Here is a 25,202-nt window from a genome sequence, read left to right as displayed (position 1 = left end):
AGAAGATGGAGAGTGTTGCGAGGTGGCCAGCACCTCGCCAGGGTAAAATCTCCTGTTCAGGAGGGGATAAGGCACCTGAGAAAGTCAAGTCTGAAGTAGTTAGCGAAGAAACAACAGGTAAAGTCAGAAAAGTAGTTTCCATCGCAGAGCGCCTTATAAGTCCAGCCCACATGGAGCTGGAGATGAACAACTAGAAAATGACTGGTGGTTTATTTAGGGGTAAGGCAGGGTTAAGGTTTCTGGGGTGGAGACTTGCTTGTGGTGTCTTGCAGTCAACAGGTTGATCGGCATCTTGGGAAGCCACGTCCATCTCTGAGAGTCAGTGTGCCCAGGTGGCTGCTGGAGGTCACCCCTGTCTGGTGCTGGTCACCCATCTCGGGGGACCTGGAAGACAGAATAGAAATTCCCATGTGTCTGGGCAGCCTTCACCAGCAGGAGTGCTGGTGGACGTTCCCAGATCCCAGATTTTCCTGTTCACTGGCCATGATGCCAGTTGGGTCCACACACAGTCCAGGGGTGGCTCTCAACAGGACAGGCGACTCCCTGTGGCTCTGTGTTTCTGTGAAAGGTGCAGGGGCTAGGGGGCTGTTGTAGTCTGGAGGGTGAGGAGGATCTGCTATCCGAGGCCTGGGCAGCCAGGCCTGAGCCAGGCCTTGTCCACCCTGACAGCCAGGGAGGGCTGCCTGGAAGAGGGGATCCACTCAGCCAGCTCAGCACAGAGGGGCCTCCCTGGTGGATGGCGGGGAGGGCTCAGGAGGCAGGACGTCACCGTGGGGGCCCTGGTAGGAGCAGGCTGCGGCGCTGGCCTGCACAGTTGTGTATCTTGAAGGACTTTGAAGCAGAGGTGTGGTGTGACTCTGGAAGAGACGGAGGCACTAGCGTCCACCACAGGAGCCCCGTAGATGTCATGTCCCTTTCTGTGGGTCTGCTGCCTGAAACTGGGAGCTGAGGGCTGAGTGTGGTTCTGGTCTGGACCGGGAACGTCCCAAAGCCCGTGTGTCGAAGGCTCGCTCTCCAGTGCAGCGACATTCAGAGGTGGGCGTGGGGGAAGTGGTTGAATCCCGAGGGGCTGATCTCATCTGTGGATTGATCCCTTGATGACTTTATGACTGAGTAGACTCCTGGGAAATGTGGAGACGGGGGGGAGGTGGGACCTGGTTGGAGAGAGTGGGTCCTTGCAGAGGTGGGGGCCTGCCCTGGGGCTGACTCTGGTCCCTGGCCCTTTCCTCTTGGCCTCAGCTGGGACCCGAAGCAGTGCAGCTGGCTGACCATGGATGGAAACCTCTGACGGTGTTACTGGTGCTGAGGTCCCCAGGGCGTCCTGGATTCAGGCTCTTAAAGTGCCCAGCAAACAACTGAGCAGGACACGACAAGTAGAGGTTCATAAAAGTGAAAAGAAAAGGCCCCGGGACAGCAGAGTGGGATGCACCCTGCAGAAGCTCAAGGCCCCGTCTATACAGGGAACTCACTTTTATTGGGGTATGTCAGTCGTCGTGCCCCCCCCCCCCCCCCCCCCGTGGGTCTGGGGTTGATTGGCACCTTGATTGATAGCTGAGTTGGAGTTATTCCTTCTCTTCTGCCTGTGCAGTCAGTCTGTTTCTTCCCCAGAAAGTGCCTAGAGGGGGAGCAGACCACGATTTAACAATATGTTCAGTAGCAAATACTCCCCTTGTAGTTTTCTAGCTTCCTCCCTTTGACCACAAGATGGCCCAGTTTCCCCTCACAGGAAGTGGAGTTTTAGGTAGGGATGGGGGCCGTTGGATGGCGGTGCACCTTTTTATTCCTTCTGCATGCCTTATGTCCAACCTAACAAGACCATGAGCCAAAATTTTTCCTCCTCTAAGTTGTTCTAGTCTGATACTTTATCACAGCAACAGAAAGCTACCAGAACATTGGTACAGAGAAGTGGGGTTGTTGCTGTGACTCTGTCTGACCATGTGGTTTAGAGGACTTTATAAACTGGTTTGTGGGAGGAGTTTGGAAAAGTTGGGAGATGTGGGTTAGAGAAGCCCTGGAAAGCCGTAAGAAGAGCTTAATGGGCAGTACAGATGTGAGTTTGGAAGACCAGAATGCTGGTAGAGACGCAGACAGTGAAGAGTGTGCACTCTTGAGGTTTCTGATGGGAACGAGGACACGATTGGGAATGGAATAGAGTCCATTCGTGTTACATTCTGGCAAAGAACTCTCCAGGCCTGAGACTCTCTGTGAGGCTGAGTTTAAAGGAGGGGGGCTAGCCTGGCAGAGAGAATCTCAAAGCAACATAGCATTCAGGCTGTGGCACGGGTGTTGACTGAATGCTTTTAGCTGGATTTACAGTGAGAATCAGGAGCAGAGAGCGGAGTGGAAAGATTTGAAAATATTGCGATTTGGTTAGAAAAGGAAGAGATATAAAGTGGGGCTGTGGGAGGTGTGATGGCTGAAGAGATGAGCGTGACTACAAAGCCTCAGGATGATAAGGAAGACCCCTTAGGAGCACCTCAGGAACTGGCCCCAGGGTGTCGGAGTAGAATCTGTTGGAGAGACTGTCCTTTAAGGAGCAAGTGCCAGGCTGCCCCGTGGCTCCAGAGCCACCTGCGGAGCTGTTTTCTCAGGAGCAATCCCACCATGTCCAGTTATTCAGGCGCAGTCCAGACAGCCCGGCTCCTGCTCCCATCGCGTAGAGCGGCAGCGTCTGCCTGGTGCTGGTCCTGGGCAGAGCGATGAGAGTCGGAGAGGCCTGGCTGTCTCACATTTCTCAAAGGAAGGCCAGGCCATGGGTGCCGGGTGTGGAGTCCCTGCGCTCAGCCCCTGTGAGGGTGATCGGTCACACTGCTGAAGCTGAAGCTACAGGAGACCCCAGGAAATCATAAAATCCAGGAGCCTGGAGCATTTGCTGAGGACAGTGTAGGCGGCCAGTAGAGCCAGCCCGAGAGAGACCGTGCCTGGGGCAGCACTGCCCCCCCAGGGGAGTGCACACTGGGCCGCCAAGGCCCGGTGCCAGACGTGGTGTTTCCCCCGCTGGGTTTTGGTCTTAGTTTGGTCCCATTCCTTATTTGTATGTCCCCATTTCTCCCTTTCATAATGGGACTGTTCACTCCGTGTCACTGCATGTGGAAGTATGTGACCTGCTTTTTGATTTTTACAGGGGCTCACAGATAAAGGTTTTGCCTTGAGTCTTGGGGGAGACTTTTTTTTGGGGGAAAGGGTAGCAGGTATCACACTCAGGGGCACTCAACCACTGAGCCCATTCCCCCGCCCTATTTTGAATCTATTTAATCTCATGAGTTGCTTAACGTCTCGCTTCTGCTGAGGTGGCTTTGAACTCGTGATCCTCCTGCCTCAGCCTCCTGAGCTGCTGGGATTATACGAGTGTGCCACTGCACCTGGCATCGGGGAGACTTCTGAGCGATGCCAGAACTGCTGAGACTTTGGGGACTCTTGAAGATGACTAAATGAACCCGACATTATGAGGTGGAGATGGGCCTTAGGGGCCATAGGCAGAATGTCATGGTTTCAGGCTGGAATGCCACGTAGGCTCGCGTGTCGAAGGCTTGTCCCCTCTGCTCAGAGGTGGGCTTTGGGAAGTGGGGGGACCAGGAGGGCTTCTCCCCTGAGCACAGATGGGTCAGGCTGAGCAGGGGCAGCCTGGGTGGAAGGAGGGACGGTGTCTTTCCCCTGACCCCTCTGGCTGCCCTGAGCTGCCACTGCCCCCATCACACCCTGGGCCACGGTGCTCTCCTCCCCGCAGCCCCACTGCAGTGCAGCTGGTGACCAGGAGCTGGAACTCGGGGAACTGCGGGCCCAGCTGGATCTCTCCTCTTCTTGGTTGTTTTATAGGGTTCTCATGTGAGGGCTCGACTGTCCCAGGGGCCTCAGCAACCTGGAGGCTGTACCCTGCACCTCCAGGGCAGAGGGCATGTGCGCACCTGCCAGAGGCTCGAGGTGGGCTCTGCCCAGGTCCCAGAGGTCTTGGGCATTCTCGCAGCAGCGGGTGCCCTGTCCCCAGGGGACTGCAGGCACAGGTTCCTGAGTAGGAGCGCCTGCCCTACCCAGGACAGCACTGGGAAGTTGTGGGGGGACTGGAAGGAGGTGAGGCCCGGGGCTGCGGGCGGGTCAGAGGGGGCAGATTTGGGGTTTCAGGTGACCACCGTCCCTGGTGGGAAGCTGCACAGCCTTGGAGCAGCTGTGTCGGGTCGGGGTAGCCATAGGGAAGCTGGGTGGGCTCCCTGCTCTGGGAGTCTGCCTCCCTGCGATGCAGATGGGGTGCTGGGGGAGGGCCGTGGGGGTGGAGTCGCTCAGGAATGGCGGGAAGCTGGTGTGACCCCTCAGTGGGCTTGGGTCGCATCTGGGATAGACCGCCTGTGGCTTTCCTAACAGAAAGAGATGCTATTGCCCCCAGCGGTGCTGGCGAGGCCTCCCCGCCCAGGTGTCCTCAGCCTCCTGCCCGCAGGCACTGTGCTTTCTGGCCTTCAGGGAGGCAGGAAACCTCCACTCTTCAGTCTCTGCCTCCAAGCATACCACACTGCCCAGGCCGAGAGAGCAGCGCCACTTTTCAGAAAGGAAAAGCTATGAGAAAGGTTGTCTCCTCTTCCCAAGCAAGTGGCGTGCTCAGGGCCCTCGGGAAAACTGGGGCCATCGAAGCTCAAGAGCTGGCAGGGGCCCTGACGACCCTGTGGGCCCCCTCAGTGGACTCCCAGTCCTGCCGGGGCCTTGAAGCGCACACAGGCCACACCTGGACAGACCACTTTGAGGTTCTGAGAGTTGCCCTTGGAGTAGGCTCGAGCTGCAGAGGGAGGGGACTCGGGGTCAAGCGCCTGCCTCCTGAGCTGGAAGTGGTGGACGGGATCTCCCACACTCCTCTTGGCCTGGGGGGGACCCAGTAGCCTCCACCTGGACAGTGCCCAGGAGGCCAGGCCCACTCCCCCACCCCCACCTCCCCCTTGGCTGGGGTGTGGCCCAGTGGGAGAGCGCTTGCCTAATCTGTGGCAGGCCCTGGGGTCCCTCCGGGGTCCCTCCTGGGCCCCGGCTGGCAGGGAGTGAGCAGAGAGGTTGAGTGTGCACGATGAGGTCCACCTGGGCTTTCTCCTCATTGACTTCTGCAAGGTAATTGAAGATGAAACTCGTGACTTTTTCTTTGGATGGGGAGAAGCAGATTTAGCTGGAACTAATGTTGGAATCTAGATGGAAAGGGAATTCTTTGCCTAAGACATCAGTGTGGGAGCCCAGCCAGTTACTCAGGCTTTCCTTTTGTCCGTCCCTCCCTGTCTCTCTCCTTCCTTTCTTAATTTTTTCCTTTTCAGATTCCTATAAGGGATCAAGAGCTGGGATGTAGAGAGGGCTGAGAAACAGTCTCTGAGGAGCTCATGTTCTAAGGGTTAATTTGAATGATTTTCAAAGAGCTCCAGTGAGAAATAGGTCAGTGTCCTATGGAGGGTTGGTCATGGAAGGGGTACAGGGAGGTGGAGTGACAGTGACAAGGAGGTGTGACTTTGGAAGTAAGTCCTGAGAATGGGCTCATTCTTGGTGAACCAGGAATGCCCTGGAAAATAGGTGATTGGCAAGTGGAGTGAGTGAGTCTTACTTTTTTATATATATATATTTATTTTTTTAGTTGTAGTTGGACACAATACATTTGTTTTATTTTTATGTGGGGCTGAGGATCAAACCCAAGGCCTCACACATGCTGGGCGAGTGCTCTACCACTGAGCCACAACCCCAGCCCCTAAAGACCCTCTTAATTAATAATTCGATTTATTTATTTATTTTTGGTTCCTGGGGATTTAACCCAGGGGTGCTTCATCACTGAGCCCCATTCCCAGTCCTTTTTATTTTCTATTTTGAGGTGGGTCTTGCTAAGTTGCCGAGGCTGGCCTTCCGAGCCCCACCTCCTGAGCTGTGGGGTTTACAGACAGGTGCCACGATGCCTGGCTGTCTTTATTTTTTAGAGCAACTTTAGGTTACAGTAAAACTGAGGAGGAAGCATGGAGCTGTCCCACGTGCTCCCTGTTCCCCCGATGGCCTCCCACACCAGGGGTGTCCCCCATCAGAATGCTGCAGAACCTGCCCTGATGGATGTCTGTCACCCAAAGCCTGTAGTTTACATGACAGCTCACTCTTGTGGCCACCTTCTAGATGTGTCCACCTTCACAGGATCACTGAGAATCGTCTCACTGCCCCGAGTCCTCTGTGCTCTGCCTCCTCCCGTCTCCTGCCTGCTGACGCTCGGAGGATGCCACTTACCCTCCACTGCCTTCATAAAGTGATTTCACTCCGTGACATGCCTTTGAGTTTCTTCCTTGCCTTTCAAGACTTCAGGTCACAGCTTTTTTATCCATTCACTGTCTGAAGGGCATCTCGCCTGCTTTCAGGTTTCATCAATTATGAATGAATCTGCTGTAAGCACCCCTGTGCAGGTTTTGTGCTAAGGTAGGCTTTCAACACTTGGATAAATCAAGAGGCATGATTACTGGGTTGTATGCTGAGAGCTTATTTGGCTTTTGAGAAACTGCCAAGCCACCTTCCCAAGTGGTCGTGCCATTTTGTCTTCCTGTGAAACAGTGAAGGAGAGTTCCTGTTCTCCCCATCTTTGCCAACACATGAGGTGAGTCATGTTCTGAACTGTGGCCTTTCTAACGGGTGTGTAGGGGTGTCCCACAGTTGTTTAATTTGCACTTTGAGGACGACATGATGTGGAGCATTTTTTCATATCTTGTTTCTATCAGTGTATCTTCTTTGGTGAGGTGCTTTTCTTCATTTTTTACTCAGTTGTTTATTATTTTTGAGTTTTAAGAGTTCTCTGTGTGTGGGTGGATAGTAACCTTTCGGATATGACTTTTGCGAATATTTTCTCTGGTTGTAGTTTGTTTTCATTCTCTTGATAGCCTCAGATATTTTCATGAAGTCCAGTTCTTTCCTGGTTTGTGTCTTAATTGTGTTAGAGTCCTTCCCAAGCCCCAGCTCAGCTGGGTGTCCTCTGCTGTCTCCCAGGAGTTTTGTAGCTTTGCACTTTACATCCAGGTCTGTGATCCATGAAGAGTGTTAAGAATGTCTAGAAATACTTTTATTTATGTGTGTAGTTACTGTTTGTTCCTGTACCATTTGTTGAAGACATTTCATTTGTTCCACTGAATTGCCTTTTCTTCTTTGTCAAAAATCCATAGACCTGTGTTGGGCACCTGTTTTCTCGTGGATCTGTTAGTCTCTTCTCTCATCAGGCTCCACCATCGTGATTCCTGTAGCGTCCTGTTAAGCTCTGAAGTCAGGTGGCATCAGTCCCACCAACTTGGTTCTTCTCGGTGTTGTTTTACTATTCTAGTTCCTTTGCTTCTCCATGTAAATTTTAGGGTTAGTTTGTCAATATTCTTGCAATAACTTGCTGAATGTTGGTCAAGTCTGCATTAATCTACTGTTCAAGTTAGGAAGAACAGACATCTAGACAATACTGGATTTTTTCCCCTATCTGTGAATATGGAAAATAGCTTTCTTTGATTTTTTTCATCAGAGTTGCATGATTTTTCTCATATAGCTCTTGTACATAGTGTGTTAGATTCATAACTAAGAATCGTCAGTTTTGTTTGCTAAAGTAAATGGTATTGTTGTAATTTCTAATCCTACTCACTTGTTGTTGTTATATGAAAAAGCAACTGACTTTTGTGTTTCACTGTGTATTTTCCAACCTCGATATAATTGCTTATTAGTTCCAGGAGTTTTTTCTCCCCATAAATCCTTCAGCTTTTCTGCATAGATCATCAGGTTATCTGCAAACAAAACCAGTTTTATTTCTTCCTTCCTAATTAGTGTACCCATTATTTCCTGTTCTAGCCTTATTGCATTATTTAGGATTTCTAAGATAATGTTGAAAAGTAGTGCAAAAGAGGGTACCTCCTTCTCTGTCCCCTCCCCTGTTCCTAATCTTAGTGGAAAAGCGTTTACCCTCTTACCATTGAGTGTATCTTGGCTGAGTTCTTCACAGACATTCTTTATCCAGTTGAGGAGGGGCCTAGGTTGTCCTTGGTAAGCCTTGTTGTCCCTCGGTGCTCAGGAGAGCTGGAGGGACGGCCACTACTTGGCTCCTGACCGCAGGGATTTCTATCTTCTTTCTCTCTTGATTGTCCTGGCTAGAGACTCATCTATTTTATTAATTTTCTTCAAAGAATCATCTTTTGATTTTTGTCTGTTGATTTCAATCTCATTCTTGTCAATTTTTATTGACTTCCTTTAAAGAGTTAACTTTTGGTTTTCTTGATTTTATCTAAGCAATTTCCTGTTTTCAATCTCACTGATTTCTGCTGTAATTTTATTATTTATTTTCATCTTACATTGGACTTAATTTTCTTTTTTTTAGTTTCATAGTATGGAACTTTATATGATTGCTTTTAGAGGTTTCTTCTTTTGCAATAACATGTCTTCAGTACTTCCCTCTACGCTCTGTATTTCCTGTATCACACACATCATAAGTTCTATGTACACTCATTTAGCTTAAAATATTCTTTGATTTATTTTGTCACCTATATTTAGGAGTATGTTGTTTGATTCCCCAGTATTTTGGGGTTCTCTGCTTTTCCTGTTACTGTATTATAGTTCAATTCCATTTTGTGGGACTGAGCTTTATGGCTCACAGTGTGCTCTATTTTGAGCATTCTGCGTGTGCTTGAGAAGAATATGTCTCTCTTGTTGGGTTGAGTGGTCTCTGCACACCCCTTGGGCCAGGGCATTGTTGAGTGACTGACAGAGGGTGCTGTGGCCCGCCTCCCCTTGGCTCTGTCAGTCTTGCCTCACACATCTTGACACTCATTAGGCATATACACACTGAGGGCTGTTACATTGTCTCAGAAAACTGAGCCCTTTATGGCCGAGTGACACCCACTTTGTGCACCGACTCCTCTCTTGCTGAAGAGTCTGCTCTGTTGGAAATGACGACAGCTTCGTCCACTTCCTTTCAGTCGGTGTGAACCTGCCATCGCTTTGTCCTTCACTTTCACAGTGTTTCCTACAGACAGTGTGTACTTGGGTCTTGTTTGATGTTCCACTGACCACATCTGTCTTTTCATTGTCTTAACTGCCAGCACTCAAAGTAATGATTGATGTAGCTATGATAAATGTAAGTAATAAATAGTATGTATTAACCATATTTATTACTATTTTCTATTGTTATCCTTGCTCTTTGCTCCTATTTTTCTCCTGTTCTTTTTCTACCTTTTGTAGATTTGATTGAAAATCTTATGATTCCATTTTCTTTACTTTCCTAGCCTATTATTCATACTCATTTTTATTCTTTTTTTTATTGGTTGTTCACAACATTACAAAGCTCTTGACATATCATATTTCATACATTAGATTGAAGTGGGTTATGAACCCCCAATTTTACCCCAAATGCAGATTGCAGAATCACGTCGGTTACACATCCACAATTTTACATAATGCCCTATTAGTAATTGTTGTATTCTGCTACCTTTCCTATCCCCTACTATCCCCCCTCCCCTCCCCTCCCATCTTCTCTCTCTACCCCATCTACTGTAATTCATTTCTCTCCTTGTTTATTTTCCCATTCCCCTCACAGCCTCTTGTATGTAATTTTGTATAGCAATGAGGGTCTCCCTTCATTTCCATGCAATTTCCCTTTTCTCTCTCTTTCCCTCCCCGCTCATGTCTCTGTTTAATCTTTTCTTCCTGCTCTTCCTCCCTACTCTGTTCATAGTTGCTCTCATTATATCAAAGAAGACATTTGGTATTTGTTTTTTAGGGATTGGCTAGCTTTACTAAGCATAATCTGCTTTAGTGCCATCCATTTCCCTGCAAATTCCATGATTTTGTCATTTTTTAGTGCTGCATAATATTCCATGGTATATAAATGCCACATTTTTTTTTTATCCATTCATCTATTGAAGGGCATCTGGGTTGGTTCCACAGTCTAGCTATTGTGAATTGTGCTGCTATGAACATCGATGTGGCAGTATCCCTGTAGCATGCTCTTTTAAGGTCTTCAGGGAATAGTCCGAGAAGGGCAATAGCAGGGTCCAATGGTGGATCCATTCCCAGCTTTCCCAGGAATCTCCATACTGCTTTCCAAATTGGCCGCACCATTTTGCAGTCCCACCAGCAATGTACAAGTGTACCCTTTTCCCCACATCCTCGCCAGCACTTGTTGTTGTTTGACTTCATAATGGCTGCCAATCTTACTGGAGTGAGATGATATCTTAGGGTGGTTTTGATTTGCATTTCTCTGACTGCTAGAGATGGTGAGCATTTTTTCATGTACTTGTTGATTGATTGTATGTCCTCCTCTGAGAAGTGTCTGTTCAGGTCCTTGGCCCATTTGTTGACTGGGTTATTTGTTTTCTTATTGTTTAATTTTTTGAGTTCTTTGTATACTCTGGATATTAGGGCTCTATCTGAAGTGTGAGGAGTAAAAATTTGTTCCCAGGATGTAGGCTCCCTATTTACCTCTCTTATTGTTTCTCTTGCTGAGAAAAAACTTTTTAGTTTAAGTAAGTCCCATTTGTTGATTCTTGTTATTAACTCTTGTGCTATGGGTGTCTTATTAAGGAATTTGGAGCCCGACCCCACAATATGTAGATCGTAGCCAACTTTTTCTTCTATCAGACGCAGAGTCTCTGATTTGATATCAAGCTCCTTGATCCATTTTGAGTTAACTTTTGTGCATGGCGAGAGAAAGGGATTCAGTTTCATTTTGTTGCATATGGATTTCCAGTTTTCCCAACACCATTTGTTGAAGATGCTATCCTTCCTCCATTGCATGCTTTTAGCCCCTTTATCAAATATAAGATAGTTGTAATTTCGTGGATTGGTCTCTGTGTCCTCTATTCTATACCATTGGTCCACCCGCCTGTTTTGGTACCAGTACCATGCTGTTTTTGTCACTATTGCTCTGTAGTATAGTTTGAAATCTGGTATCGCTATACCACCTGATTCACACTTCCTGCTTAGAATTGCTTTTGCTATTCTGGGTCTTTTATTTTTCCATATGAATTTCATGATTGCTTTATCTATTTCTACAAGAAATGCCGTTGGGATTTTGATTGGCATTGCATTGAACCTATAGAGAACTTTTGGTAATATCGCCATTTTGATGACGTTAGTTCTGCCTATCCATGAACAGGGTACATTTTTCCATCTTCTAAGATCTTCTTCTGTTTCTTTCTTTAGGGTTCTGTAGTTTTCATTGTATAAATCTTTCACCTCTTTTGTTAGGTTGATTCCCAAGTATTTTTTTTTTTTTTTTGAGGATATTGTGAATGGAGTGTTTTTCCTCATTTCTGTTTCAGAAGTTTTGTCGCTGATATACAGAAATGCCTTTGATTTATGCGTGTTGATTTTATATCCTGCCACTTTGCTGAATTCATTTATTAGTTCTAGTAGTTTCTTTGTAGACCCTTTTGGGTCTTCTAGGTATAGGATCATATCGTCTGCAAATAGTGATAATTTAAGTTCTTCTTTTCCTATTTTTATGCCTTTAATTTTTTTTGTCTGTCTAATTGCTCTGGCTAGTATTTCAAGGACTAAATTAAATAGAAGTGGTGAGAGAGGGCATCCCTGTCTTGTTCCAGATTTTAGAGGGAATGCCTTCAACTTTTGTCCATTCAGAATGATGCTGGCCTGTGGCTTAGCATAGATAGCTTTTACAATGTCAAGGTAAGTTCCTGTTATCCCTAGTTTTTCTAATGTTTTGAACATAAAGTGATGCTGTACTTTGTCAAATGCTTTCTCTGCATCTATCGAGATGATCATATGGTTCTTATCTTTAAGTCTATTGATGTGGTGAATAACATTTATTGATTTCCGTATATTGAACCAGCCTTGCATCCCAGGGATGAATCCTACTTGATCATGGTGCACAATTTTTTTGATGTGTTTTTGTATTCGATTCGCCAGAATTTTATTGAGGATTTTTGCATCTAGGTTCATTAGAGATATTGGTCTGTAGTTTTCTTTCTTTGAGGTGTCTTTGTCTGGTTTCGGAATCAGGGTGATGTTGGCCTCATAGAATGAATTTGGAAGAGCTCCCTCTTTTTCTATTTCCTGAAATAACTTGAAAAGTATTGGTATTAATTCTTCTTTAAAGGTTTTGTAAAACTCCGCTGTATACCCATCCGGTCCTGGGCTTTTCTTGGTTGGAAGTCTTTTGATGGCTTCTTCAATTTCATCCATTGATATTGGTCTGTTCAAATTGTGTGTATCCTCCTGACTCAGTCTGGGCAAATCATATGACTTAAGAAATTTATCGATGTCTTCACTATCTTCTATTTTATTGGAATATAGGTTTTCAAAATAATTTCTAATTGTCTTCTGTATTTCTGTAGCATCTGTTGTGATATTGCCTTTTTCATCCCGTATGTTAGTAATTTGAGTTCTCCTCTTCGTTAGCATGGCTAAAGGTCTGTCGATCTTATTTATTTTTTCGAAGAACCAACTTTTAGTTTTGTTAATTTTTTTAATAGTTTCTTTTGTTTCAATTTCATTGATTTCTGCTCTGATTTTAATTATTTCTTGCCTTCTGCTACATTTGCTGTTGTTTTGCTCTTCCTTTTCTAGGGCTTTGAGATGAAGTGTGAGCTCATTTATTTGTTGGTTTTTTCTTTTTTTGAGGAATGACCACCAGGCGATGAATTTCCCTCTTAAAACTGCTTTCATTGTGTCCCATAGATTCCGATATGTTGTGTCTGTATTTTCATTTATCTCTAAGAATTTTTTGATTTCCTCCTTTATGTCTTCTGTAACCCATTGATCATTCAGTAACATATTGTTCATTGTCCATGTGATGTAGGATTTTTCCTTCCTTCTTTTATCATTGATTTCCAGTTTCATTCCATTATGATCAGATAAAATGCAAGGTATTATCTCCACCCCTGTATATTTACTGAGGGATGCCCTATGGCATAATATATGGTCTATTTTTGAGAAGGATCCATGTGCTGCTGAGAAAAAAGTATATCCATTTGATGATGGTTGATATATTCTATATATGTCAGTTAAGTCTAGGTTATTGATTGTGGTATTGAGTTCTATAGTTTCTTTATTCAACTTTTGTTTGGAGGATCTGTCCAATGGTGAGAGAGGTGTGTTGAAGTCACCCATAATTATTGTGTTGTGGTCTATTTGATTCTTGAACTTGAGAAGAATTTGTTTTATGAATGTTGCAGCACCATTATTTGGTGCATAAATATTGATAATTGTTATGTCTTGTTGGTGAATGGTTCCTTTTAACAGTATATAATGACCTTCTTTATCCCTTTTGATTAACTTAGTCTTGAAGTCAATTTTATTCGATATGAGGATGGCCACCCCTGCTTGCTTACGAGGACCGTGTGCGTGGTATATTTTTTCCCATCCTTTCACCTTCAGCCTGTGTATGTCTTTTCCAATCAGATGTGTCTCCTGGAGGCAGCATATTGTTGGATTTGTTTTTTTAATCCATGATACCAGCCTATGTCGCTTTATTGGAGAGTTTAAGCCATTAACGTTTAGAGTTACTGTTGATACATGGTTTGTACTTCCAGCCATGTTTGATTATTTATCCTTTTTTTAAAAAAATTTAGTTTGTTTCTCCATGATTATTCTTCCCCCTGCCCTCTGTCTTTACCGAGGCACTTCCCACTGATAGTTTTGGTTATTGTTTTTCATTTCTTCCTCGTGTAGTGTTTTGCTCAAAATGCTTTGCAATGCTGGTTTTCTGGCTGCAAATTCTTTTAACTTTTGTTTATCATGAAAGATTTTTATTTCGTTGTCATACCTGAAGCTTAATTTTGCTGGATACAGAATTCTTGGTTGGCATCCATTGTCTTTCAGTGTTTGAAATACATTGTTCCATGACCTTCTTGCTTTCAGTGTCTGTGATGAAAAATCCGTTGTTAACCTTATTGGTTTACCCCTGAATGTAATCTGTCTCCTTTCTCTTGTAGCTTTTAATATTTTCTCTTTGTTCTGTATATTGGATATCTTCATAACAATGTGTCTTGGCGTTGGTCTACTGTGATTTTGTGTGCTCGGTGTCCTGTATGCATCTTCAATTTGTATATCTGTTTCCTTTTTTATTTCTGGAAAGTTTTCTGTAATTATTTCATTCAGCAGGTTACTCATTCCCTTGGTTTGAATCTCTGTACCTTCTTCTATCCCGATGACTCGTAAGTTTGGTTTTTTATGTTATCCCATAACTCTTGGATGTTTTTCTCGTGATTTTTTACCAGCCTTTCTGAGTTGGCTAGACTGTTTTCAAGATGATATATTTTGTCTTCATTATCTGACGTCCTGGCTTCTACTTGCTCCACTCTGTTAGTGATACTCTCAATTGAGTTTTTAATTTGGTTTATCGTTTCCTTCATTTCTAGAATTATTGTTTGATTATTTTTTATAATCTCTATCTCCTGATAAAGATGCTTAACTTCTTCTTTTATCTGTTTATGTAATTCATTCTCAATGTGTTCTTTCGCTGCTTGAATTTGCTGTCTTGTATCCTCTTTAAGGTTCCATTCCATCTGTCTAAGGTGTTCCTTGAGTTCTTTACATGACCATTTTTCTGATGACTCTAGGTCCTCCTGAATATTTAGGCTGTCCTGCATTGTTTGTACTCCTTTTCTTCCTTGCTTTTTGAAGCTGCTCATGTTACTTCTTGTTCTGTTTGACTGATGAGTTACTGTTTACTCCTATAAATTTATTTGATGCTTGGGAGGAAAGGTATTAGAAGGGAAGGGAAGAAGTCACTAAAGAGAATGAGAGTAAGTAGGTAGAATTCAAGGAAGGGGAAATAAGAAAATTGAAAAGAAATGAAAAGACAAAAGAATAAAAAAATAGGAAATAAAAAAAGAAAAAAATTAAAAAAAATAATAAAAAAATTGAAAAATTAAAATTAGAAGAAAAAAAATTAAAAATGTAAAATAAATTTTAAAAACAACAAGAAAGAAAAATGAAAATGAAAGAAAAAACCCAAATCAAAAAAAAGAGAGAAAAGAAAAAAAGAAAAAAAACACTAATAAATGCAGTCTTAGAGTTTGATTAACTTCTCTTCCAGTAGGTGGCGCTGTGCCCACCAGGCCAAGTTTCTCCTGTCAGTACGCGGGAACCAATCACTGTGCAGCAGCTCCTCCCAGACTGGGCGAGTCTCCAATCCTGAGTGCCTAGGGCCTCCTCTTGTGTCTAGTCACTTCCCCACTTTTCCTCTAGCCAGGCCCCTCTCACGGGTGCCGCTCACCACAATACTGGCTACACGCCAGGTCTGCTGCTCCTGGGAGCCCTGTTTTCATGAACGACTGGGCACACTCTTCCAGTTTGCCATTCCCTCAGACCCTAAGTTTGTAGAGCTTGGGGCTGAGAATCCTCAGCGAATTTTACTTGCCCTCTGGTAGCCACGCTCCCGGTAGCTGGTGCAAGAGACCTCAGCTGTCAGCACTGGTGGGAGCGGTAGCCGGGAGTTCCTTGCCGCGGGTCCCGCGCCACCTCTGATTCCCTCGGGCTGGCTGTTGCACTCACGGGAGAGCTGGGAGGAGCCCTTAAGGTTTCGCCGTTGTGTGGAGAGGGAAGGCTAGGGGATCACACACCTGTAGCCGCAGGTTTCAATGAAGTTATCTCCTCCGCCGCAGTCTGGTGACGTCAGTTCTCTGCCATAGTGGTGTCTCTTGCAAATGGTGACAGTTCGTTTCCCTTTGCCGGGCGACCAATGCAACGGGTGGGTCCTTACTGTCTCTCCCAAGCCCCGTTTCAAACCTGTGGCCACTACCTATGAAGGCTCGGTTGGCATTTTCCTCCGTAGGAACAGAAGGGTTGACCGGTTGTTTCAGCCGGATGGATTAGTGCTGAGTCACAGCTGTTTGTCTGCGGGAAGCAGGCGAACGGGAACTTGAATTCAGCCGATCCGGGCTCAGTGTGTGTTCTGAGAGGCCCAGACAGTTTGCCCCAGATCCACGTCAGTTCAGCATTGCTTAGTGATCCTGAGTGAACAGAATTTAGATTGTTTACGACTCCCTATGCCCGCACAGCTGAAGAGGTCAGAGACTTGATCTATCCGCGCCCGCCGCCATGTTGGAATCTCGACATTTTTATTCTTTAAAGTGTTTTCTGTAGAGTTTTCTGTCACTCCAAGGTGACGGTCCAGTCACGCTGCACCACTCCACCATCTAACGCATCACAGACAGTACAGCCATTCACTGCTGAACCAGGGGGGCGGATTTTTGAGAAGGGCATCGTCATGAGGTGATGCCACTGTTGTGCCAACACCACGGTGCGCACACACAAACTACGGTGGCCTGATGTCATGGGTGATCTCATGGGGTTGCTGGTACCTGCAGTTGTCACCGACTGAAACACCATCACACAGACATCCCTGTATTGATCTTACCTAAGGACCTGACTGTAACTCAGGTCCTTCTCCTTCATTTTAAGCCCAAGTGATCATGTGTACATACTTGCTCATATGCAATGTACTCAGTCATGTGTGCTTCTGTGTGTATCTTGGGTATTTATATTGGGTGTGTGCAAAGATGTGTGTATGTTGGTTATGTACGCAGGCATACATCCTTAAGTACGGTGTGGCTGTTACTTTGAATAACGTATTGTCTGGTAGCTTGATGGAGAGTAACAAGAGGTTTTTATCTCACCTTTGATGCTCTTCCTTTGCCTGGGTCTGAACTTCTTTTGACTTGTTTTTGCAAGGCAGGTCTCCTGCTAACAAGTGTCAAATTTTGAGAACGTCTTTATTTCCCCTTCACACTTTAAGGATGAGTTAGTTTTCAGAGCACAGAGTTCTAGTTTGGTGCTATTCTCTTGACATTTTAAGTGACTTGTCCCTCTCTCTTCCTGCCCATGTGGTTGCTGATGAGACATCAGATGTAATTCATGTCTCTGTTTTTTTTTCAGGTGTGGTGTTTACCCTGACTTTTTTCAGGACGTTTTGTCTTTGATTTTTCTGTAGTTTGAATATGATTATAAGTGTCATTCTTAATTTCTCCCATTTATCCTGCTGGGTGTTCCCTGAGTTTCCCGGAATGTGGTTTGGTATCTAACCACAGTTGGGGACAGTCTTAGTCATCATTGTTTCAAAAATCCCCCCCCCCTTCTGTACTTTGTCCCCTCCTCTCTCTCTCCCTTCCTTCTGGTATCCCACTGTGTGTCTGCTGTACTCTGTCCCCTCCTCTCTCTCCCCTCCTCCTGGTATCCCACTGTGTGTCTGCTGTACTCTGTCCCCTCCTCTCTCTCCCTTCCTTCTGGTATCCCACTGTGTGTCTGCTGTACTCTGTCCCCTCCTCTCTCTCCCCTCCTCCTGGTATCCCACTGTGTGTCTGCTGTACTCTGTCCCCTCCTCTCTCTCCCTTCCTTCTGGTATCCCACTGTGTGTCTGCTGTACTCTGTCCCCTCCTCTCTCTCCCTTCCTTCTGGTATCCCACTGTGTGCCTGCTGTACTCTGTCCCCTCCTCTCTCTCCCCTCCTCCTGGTGTCCCACTGTGTGTCTGCTGTACTCTGTCCCCTCCTCTCTCTCCCTTCCTTCTGGTATCCCACTGTGTGTCTGCTGTACTCTGTCCCCTCCTCTCTCTCCCTTCCTTCTGGTATCCCACTGTGTGCCTGCTGTACTCTGTCCCCTCCTCTCTCTCCCCTCCTCCTGGTGTCCCACTGTGTGTCTGCTGTACTCTGTCCCCTCCTCTCTCTCCCCTCCTCCTGGTATCCCACTGTGTGTCTGCTGTACTCTGTCCCCTCCTCTCTCTCCCTTCCTTCTGGTATCCCACTGTGTGTCTGCTGTACTCTGTCCCCTCCTCTCTCTCCCCTCCTCCTGGTATCCCACTGTGTGTCTGCTGTACTCTGTCCCCTCCTCTCTCTCCCCTCCTCCTGGTATCCCACTGTGTGCCTGCTGTACTCTGTCCCCTCCTCTCTCTCCCTTCCTCCTGGTGTCCCACTGTGTGCCTGCTGTACTCTGTCCCCTCCTCTCTCTCTCTACTTTCTGCAGTTGTTCCACAGTCCTTGGATATTCTGGGTTTTTTTTTTTCAGGCTTCTTTCTCTTTTCCATTCAGGCTTTTTGGTTTCTGACCCTCAAGCTCAGAGATTCTTTCCTCTGCTGTGTTTGGTAAACCAGTTAAGTCTATCAAGGGCATTGATCATTTCTGTTATAATTATTTTGATATGTAGCTTTTCTTTTTGGGTCTTTCTTAGAATTTCTGCTTTCATTACCCATCTGCTCTGACAGGCTGTATTATATTTAGAATACTTGCATCAAAAATGTTTAAAATTCCAGTTCTGATAATTCCAATATCCCTACTCTGAATCTGATTCTGATGCTTGCTGTTTTCAAACATTTTTTCCCTTTATTAGTGTAAGATTTCTCATAAATCTTCCCTAGTAAGTTTGTCTTCAGGGCAGGACGTCATGCTCTGGGTAAGGAGCTATAGCAGATGGGCCTGTGGTGATGTGGTGAGGCATGGGCGGGGGTGGGGGAGAATGTGCTGTGGTCCTTTGGTGAGCTGCAGGCTTTTGGTGGCTTGCATGGCATGGGCTGCGTGCTTTGCAAGAGCTTCTTAGCCCTCATGGGTGAGAGGGATGTCTGGGGCTGAAGCTGGAACTCCCTCTGTGCACGTGGAAGACCTTGGCTGGCAGCAGGGGGCACTGTCCTCTCCTCATGTCGGTGAGGCTCTGGTGTAGCCCAGTTCTCAGGCTCCTTGACAGCTGCCCCAAGAACAGAACTCTTTACAAAATGAACACTCTACGTATTTCAGAATGGTTCCTCTCCTCGCCTGCCAGAAACACGACAGGTGTTTTCCCTTGGGACTCTCCAAGATGCCCTGCAGAACACATGGTAGAGCTCAGAAACGTGGGGACCTCCAGGACTGGTTCCCTGGTGCTGGACTTGTCCGTATGGTCAGTTTCCATCTGGGTTCTGCCCTGGCCTAATTCCCGGGCAGGTTTGGGCTCCCGAGCCTCTGTTCTCATAACTGTGATCCTCTTTGTTCTCCTCTGGATCTCTCCAAAGCTGGAGTCGGGTGGTCTTGCGACCTCACTCAGTGTGCCTTGCTTTTCACGGTTGTGGGGACTCTGCCAGACTGGAAACTGGAAGGTAAAGTCCCTTTTAAAGCCAGGTGTGGGGTGAGACTCACAATAGACTTCACCTCTTTTCCCTGCACAGCTCAATAGCTTTGAGAACAGGTCAGTGCTGTGATCAAGGTAAACATATACACACTCCACAGCCCATCCTCATGCACCTTTTGTTGACCCTGACAGCCCCATCCACCTTGTCCTAGGCAGGGCCCTGTGCGGTGTGGTCTGCAGGGCCCCAGTGGCCATCTGGCCACAGTGCAGGTGAGGGCCTCGCCTTGCTGTGTGCCCAGTTCCTCCAGGTCGCAGTGTTGCACCCTGCCTTTAGACGCCCTGTGACTTGTCTAGCCGTTCTCCAATTTTGGGTAGCTCCTGGTGTTCAGCTGTTGTACCTATGCCCAGGGCATGGCATCGGGTGTAGGTTTTCGTCTTCTTGGTCAGCACCCAGGAGGGTTGGTGGATGACACGGTAGGTGCAGGTTTGCTTCATGAGAAGCTGCCAGTCTGTTTCATGGCCTTACTGTTTCATTTTGCATTCCACTAGCAGTTAACAGTCTTCTAGTGGCTTCACCTCCTTGCTACTGATTGACAGTTTCAGTTTTTAAGGAATAATAGTCCCAAATCACCCAAATGTGATGAAAAATGTAAACTCAAATTTCTAAGAAGCTTAATAAGCTCCACCTGCACAACAAAAACTACACCAGGCACATAGTACACAAATTGCCTCAAATTCGAGCTAAAAAATTGAAATCGGGGAGATGAACAGGGATCAGAATGACAGAGACTTCTGTGCAGAGTGGAAGACAGTGGAGCAAGAAGTTGCCCTCAGCCTGGGCACTGCCCAGGGAGATGGATGTCAAAATGAAAGGCGAGATAGGCTTCTGGACATGGGGAACCCAGAAGCGTCTGGGTCAGCCTGCTTTCTTTCCCGTGGCGCAGCACCACAGGCGGGTGGGTTAAAGGGAGAGAGCGTCACTCCTTGGCTCAGGTCCTGGTCAAGGCTGGAGGCTCCCCTCCAGGGACGGCCCTCTTGCTGGCAGTCCCGTAGCCTCCCAGAGCACCACCTGGCAAGGGGTAGGGAGCACCTGAGTGTGGTTTTTGTCTCTTCTGGTCTTTCCTTCTTCTCATAAAGCCGCCAGTGTTCAATCACAGAGCTCCACCATGGCGACCTTATCCAATCCTATTACCCCTCAAAATGCCCACCTCTAAATGCCACAGTCGGATCCAGTTTCTGCATGGGAAGCCTGGTGCGACACTTAACTCACATCCAAACCACAGCAGCGTGTGTCCCGAAGACCCGCACCACCAGGATATTAAGCAGGTCTTTCAGGAAGAAGGGAACTGGCACCGCAGTACCGACTCACCAGGTGACAGCAGTGCCGGTGAAGATGGATGTGTATGGGAGCAGTAGAGACATCCATGACCTCAAAGTACCTTCAGAGCAGCAGGCTGAAGACCAGGCATGACAAGGAGGTGGGGTGGGGTTCAGGATCTGCGTCGCAGCAAATGGTGTGCCAACTCAAGTGGCAGGAAGGTCGGTGCTGGAGGGGACTGTAGGTTTCTACTCCCTGAGAGCCAGTGCAGTCCTGCTGCAAGGCAGACTGCAGGCTACTCTGATAGACCGGAAATCAAGGAGTTACAGCTAGTGAGTCCACAGAAGAGATGAAGAGGAATATGGCAGCACCATGTTAGTCCCAGGGGTGTCAGAACGGAGGACACACGCAGAGGGGCACAGAGAAGACGGTAGATTGGGCAAAGGAATTAAATAGACACTTCTCAAAGAAAAACACAAAGGGTCCACAAATAAATGAAAAAATGGGGCTGGGGCTGGGGCTCAGTGTTAGAGTACTGGCCTCTAGCATGCATGAGGCACTGGGTTTGATCCCCGGAACCACATAAAAAATGCTAAATAAAGGTATTGTGTCCATCTACAACTAAAAAAAAAAAATGTTTAAAGAAAAAAAATGTTCAACACCATTAGCAATTAGGGAAATGTAAGTCAAAACTATACTGAGGTTTCATGATACTCCAGTTACAGAGGAAATGAGCAAGAATAAAAATGGTAAATGCTTGAGAGGGTGTGGAGAAAAAGCGACTCTTGCACTCTTGGTGAGATTGTAAATTAATACAATCACCATGGAGATGAGTATGGAGGTTTCTCAGAAAACTAGGTATGGTGACACTATATGATCTTGCAGTACCACTCTGTCCTGAAGAATAAAAGTCATCATACTACAGTGGTACCTGCTCACCTGTGTTTTATAGCAGCCTGCAAGAGCCAGACTGAAACCAGCAGAGGTGTCCATCGCTGGATAAATGGTAAAGAAAATTCGGTATATGTACAGTGTGGAGTTTAACTCAGGCATAAAGAGCAAAATGCCAAAGAACAACGAAATCATGTCATTGGCAGAAAAATAGATGGAACTGGAGAACATGGTGTTAAGTGAAATAAGTCAGACTTCGCAGGACAGGTCGCGTGGATCCTCTCCTATGGAAGCTAGAGAGGAGTAGGGCAGAGGAAGGGACTGAGGGGGATCATAGAGCAGAGGAGAGGGACCTGGGAGTGGGGTGTGGGGAGGGAAGGAGGAGGTGCTGGAGAAGGGGGTCGACCCCATTGTGGATATGCTTGTATGAATCTATTGCAATGAATCCCACTATTCTGCATGATTATCATGTACCAATAAGAATTTAAAAGGAAACACCCTTTCAAGACGAGTTACTTCCTCCAGTCAGATCCCACTGCCTAGTTAACACCACCTCTCAGAGGTGCATCTGCTATCAGGGGATTAATGCACTGGTGAGGTCAGAGCCCTCCTGACCCAGGCATCCCCAGTGCCCACAACTGAACACTGCCAAGTTGAGGGCGCAAGCCTTCAGTACGTGAGCCTCTGGGGAGCTGCTCCAGATCCAAGCTGCAACAGCGACCTGAGGAGCACATTGTTAACAGGAGCAAGCAGAGCTTAAAAGTAAAGAGATTAGCCGGGCTCTGGGGCACACACTTGTGATCCCAGCTGCTCCAGAGGCTGAGGCAGGAGGATCGCGAGTTCCAAGCCAGCCTCAACAACGGTGAGGCACTTGGCAACTCAGTGAGACCCTGTCCTGAAATAAAATACAAAATAGGGCTGGGGATGTGGCTCAGTGGTGGAGTGTCCCTGGGTTCAATCCCCAGTATCAAAAAAATAGATAAATAAATAAAATAAAAAAGATGGAAGAAGATATCCTAATGGCAATCAGAATACTGATGGCAAGACCAGATAAGCGTCAGGAAAGATTTCCAGGCAAAGTGCATCTGGGATAAAGAGGTCAGCTCCCAGTGACCAAGGGCAGTTCATCTGGACAGCTGACCCAGAGCAGTGAGTGAAAGAATCCCCAGGAGCAAGCCACAGTTACAGTCGGCTTTCTTGGTGCCCTCCCTCAGAGCCCATCGGGCAGGGGAGGACACCGGCATCAGCCGAGGGACGCCAGCTGAGCAGCGTGTTCACAGGATGCCCAGCCCCAGTGAATGCAGTCTCCCGGAGGGAATTGGGTGTGGCCATGCCCAGCCGAGTGCTGGGCCGTGAAACAGGCCTAACAGGTCCAAATCAAGCATGTTCTCTGAACAATGGAAGTTTTAAAAATCCAAAACAGAAACAAAAGAGCAAGAGCTGAAAAATAGCTTGAAAATCCCCCAAATATTTAGAAATGAAATTATATACTTCTGAATAATTCCTGAGTCAGAAAAGAAATCAAACACTTTCAATGTTTCTTTTCTTTCTTTTTACAGGCTGGGGATGTGCTTTAGCCAGCTCGTGCTGCTGGGACCCAGAGACCTTACAAGAGGAGTCTAGAGGAAGGAAGGTCTAGAGGAAGGAAGGTCATTGGGACTCATGGTTTCAGAGGTCTCGGTCTGAAGATGGCGGCTCCACTGCTCTGGGCCTAAGATAAGGCAGAACATCATGGCAGAGAGCCCAGGGTAGGAGAGCTGCTCAGCGCACGCACGGTGGGGTCAGAAGCCAGAAGGAGCCAGGAGGGAGGGGCCTCAGGAAAGACGCCCCCCTCCAGGGCAGCCCCCGTGACCCACCTCCTCCAGCCTCGCCCCACCTGCCTGTAGCTGCCACCCAGGTCACAGCTCTCCCAGTCCAAGCACTTCACCTCCGAACCTTCCTGCATCACAGGAGCTTTGGGGGGGACCCCTCACATCCAAACCAGGGAACCCAGGGCCTCCTAGGCCAGTGTCTACTGCTAAGTCATGCCTGAGCGCTAGAAAGCATTTTTTTAAATCTTTAAAAAATATCTTTATTTTATTTATCTTTATGTGGTGCTGAGGATCGAACCCAGGGCCTCACATGTGCGAGGCAAGCGCTCTACCACTGAGCCACAACTCCAGCCCCTAGAAAACATTTTTAATAGAATAGAAATGAATACAAAAATGTTCATTATCTCAATATCTGTGGGACACCCCTGCTGCAAATTTACTCACCAAATGTCTGTGCTAGAAAAGAGATGATCACAAGTCCCTTCTTTGCACCTTGGGAACGTGGAAAGAGCAGGCATACAGATGAAAGCACCAATAAAGAAACAGGATTGGGAGGCTGAGGCACGAGGATCGGGAGTTCAAAGCCAGCTATAGCAACTTATCGAGGCTCTAGGCAACTCGGCAAGACCCTGTCTCTATATAAAATACAAAAAGGGCTGGGGTTGGCTCAGCAGTTGAGTGCCTTTGGGTTCAATCTCTGGTAAAAAGAAAAGAAAGAAAAATAGGAAACAAAATCAAGTAAAAAAAAAAATCAATGTAGCAAAAATATACCACGTTTTCTTTACCTGTTCATCTACTGATGGACACCCAGGCTGGTTCTGAAGACTGGCTATTGTGAATTGTGCTGCAGTGAACATACTATGTGTCACTATAGTATTCTGATTTTAATTCTTGAGGATAAATCCCAAAGAGTGGTATAGCTGGGTCATTTGGTGCTTCTATACCTAGTCTTTTGAGGAAACGCTATGCTGCTTTCTATGGTGGTTGTCCTAAAGTACAATCCCAGCAACTGTGGAAAGGGTTCCTTTTCCCACACTTCCTCCCCAGCATTTAGTATTGCTTGTATTCTTGATGGCTGCCGTTCTAACTAGAGTAGGATGGAATCCCAGTGTACATTTGCTTCATGCAAAAATTCTTAAATTCTGGACTGTGAATATAGGTCAGAGTGCTTACCTTGCATGCACAAGGCCCTGGGTTCAGTCCCTAGTATCACACACACGCACACACACAAAAATCTTAAATTCAACAATGTGTAAAAATAGATAAAACCAAATGAGGTGACATGGGTGGGGTTCATCCCAGGATTACAAATGTCGGGTTAACATCTGAAAATCAGTGCAATATTTGGTGTTAATAGAATGAAGGACAAAACCATATGGTCATCTGACAGATGCTCCCATTCTTCTCACAACCTCAGGAGAACTGGGAGCAGGTAAAGGACATCTGCATCCCTGTGCCCCCAGGAGCAAGAACCAGACAGGAAACAGAGTCTGCTCAGGGAGCAGAACGGGAAGTGTCACTTTCCATGCCACATGGGGTAGGGGGACAGCATGCCACCTATGCAGAAAATCCTACAGCAAGCATCATGAAAAGCATGGAATGGTTCTCATGGTCATCCACACAAGGATACAAGGTCAACACACAAAGCACAGTAATGTGTATGCACGTCAGCTATTAACAGTCAAATTGAAATGAAAACACTTCCGTCTATGGCAGCATCACACATGTGAAACACTTTGGGTTAAATGTGACCAAAGATGTAAGGTTTAAGCTTTGAACTGTAAACATTGCTGATATTAGAGAATCACTGGAGAGATGTGCTGCATTCGTGGTCAGAAGACTGCACACTGCGGTGTGTGTCCTCAGATTGATTCAAGAGAGAGAACCCTAACTCAAGGTCATCGGTGGTGGTGTGTTTTTTTTTGTGAGAGTGTGTGTGTGTGTGTGTGTGTGTGAAAGGGAGAGCGAGAAAATGGACAGGCTGACTCTAACTTTATATAGAAATGGAAACAGGGCTAGACAAAATAAGACAAAAGAGCCAGTTGGAGGTCCCACACAACATGATTTCAGGATTTGTGCACTTGCGTTTTTGTGATGGTTTGGACGTGAGGTGTCCCCAAAAGCTCATTTGTGAAACGATGCCAGAAGGTTCAGAGGTGAAGTGATTGGGTTAGGAGAGCCT

General features: G+C 46.5%; 1 protein-coding gene across 1 annotated transcript in view; it reads left to right on the top strand.

Moving 5' to 3' along the window:
* The window catches only part of BRD1 (bromodomain containing 1), an 84,349-nt gene extending 59,428 nt beyond the window's left edge, over positions 1–24,921 (top strand). The window contains exon 13 of the mRNA XM_081309357.1: positions 22,769–24,921. Coding sequence (XP_081165483.1) covers positions 22,769–22,832 — 64 coding nt within the window. The 3' untranslated portion in view covers positions 22,833–24,921. The remainder of the gene's footprint in view (positions 1–22,768) is intronic.
* Positions 24,922–25,202: the final 281 nt, after the last annotated feature.

The sequence above is a fragment of the Spermophilus citellus genome, assembly GCF_964194105.1.
Source record: "Spermophilus citellus genome assembly, chromosome: 10".
Classification (NCBI taxonomy): Eukaryota; Metazoa; Chordata; class Mammalia; order Rodentia; family Sciuridae; genus Spermophilus; species Spermophilus citellus.
Note: the sequence above shows the minus strand (reverse complement) of the source record. Positions and strands in the feature narration are given on the sequence as shown.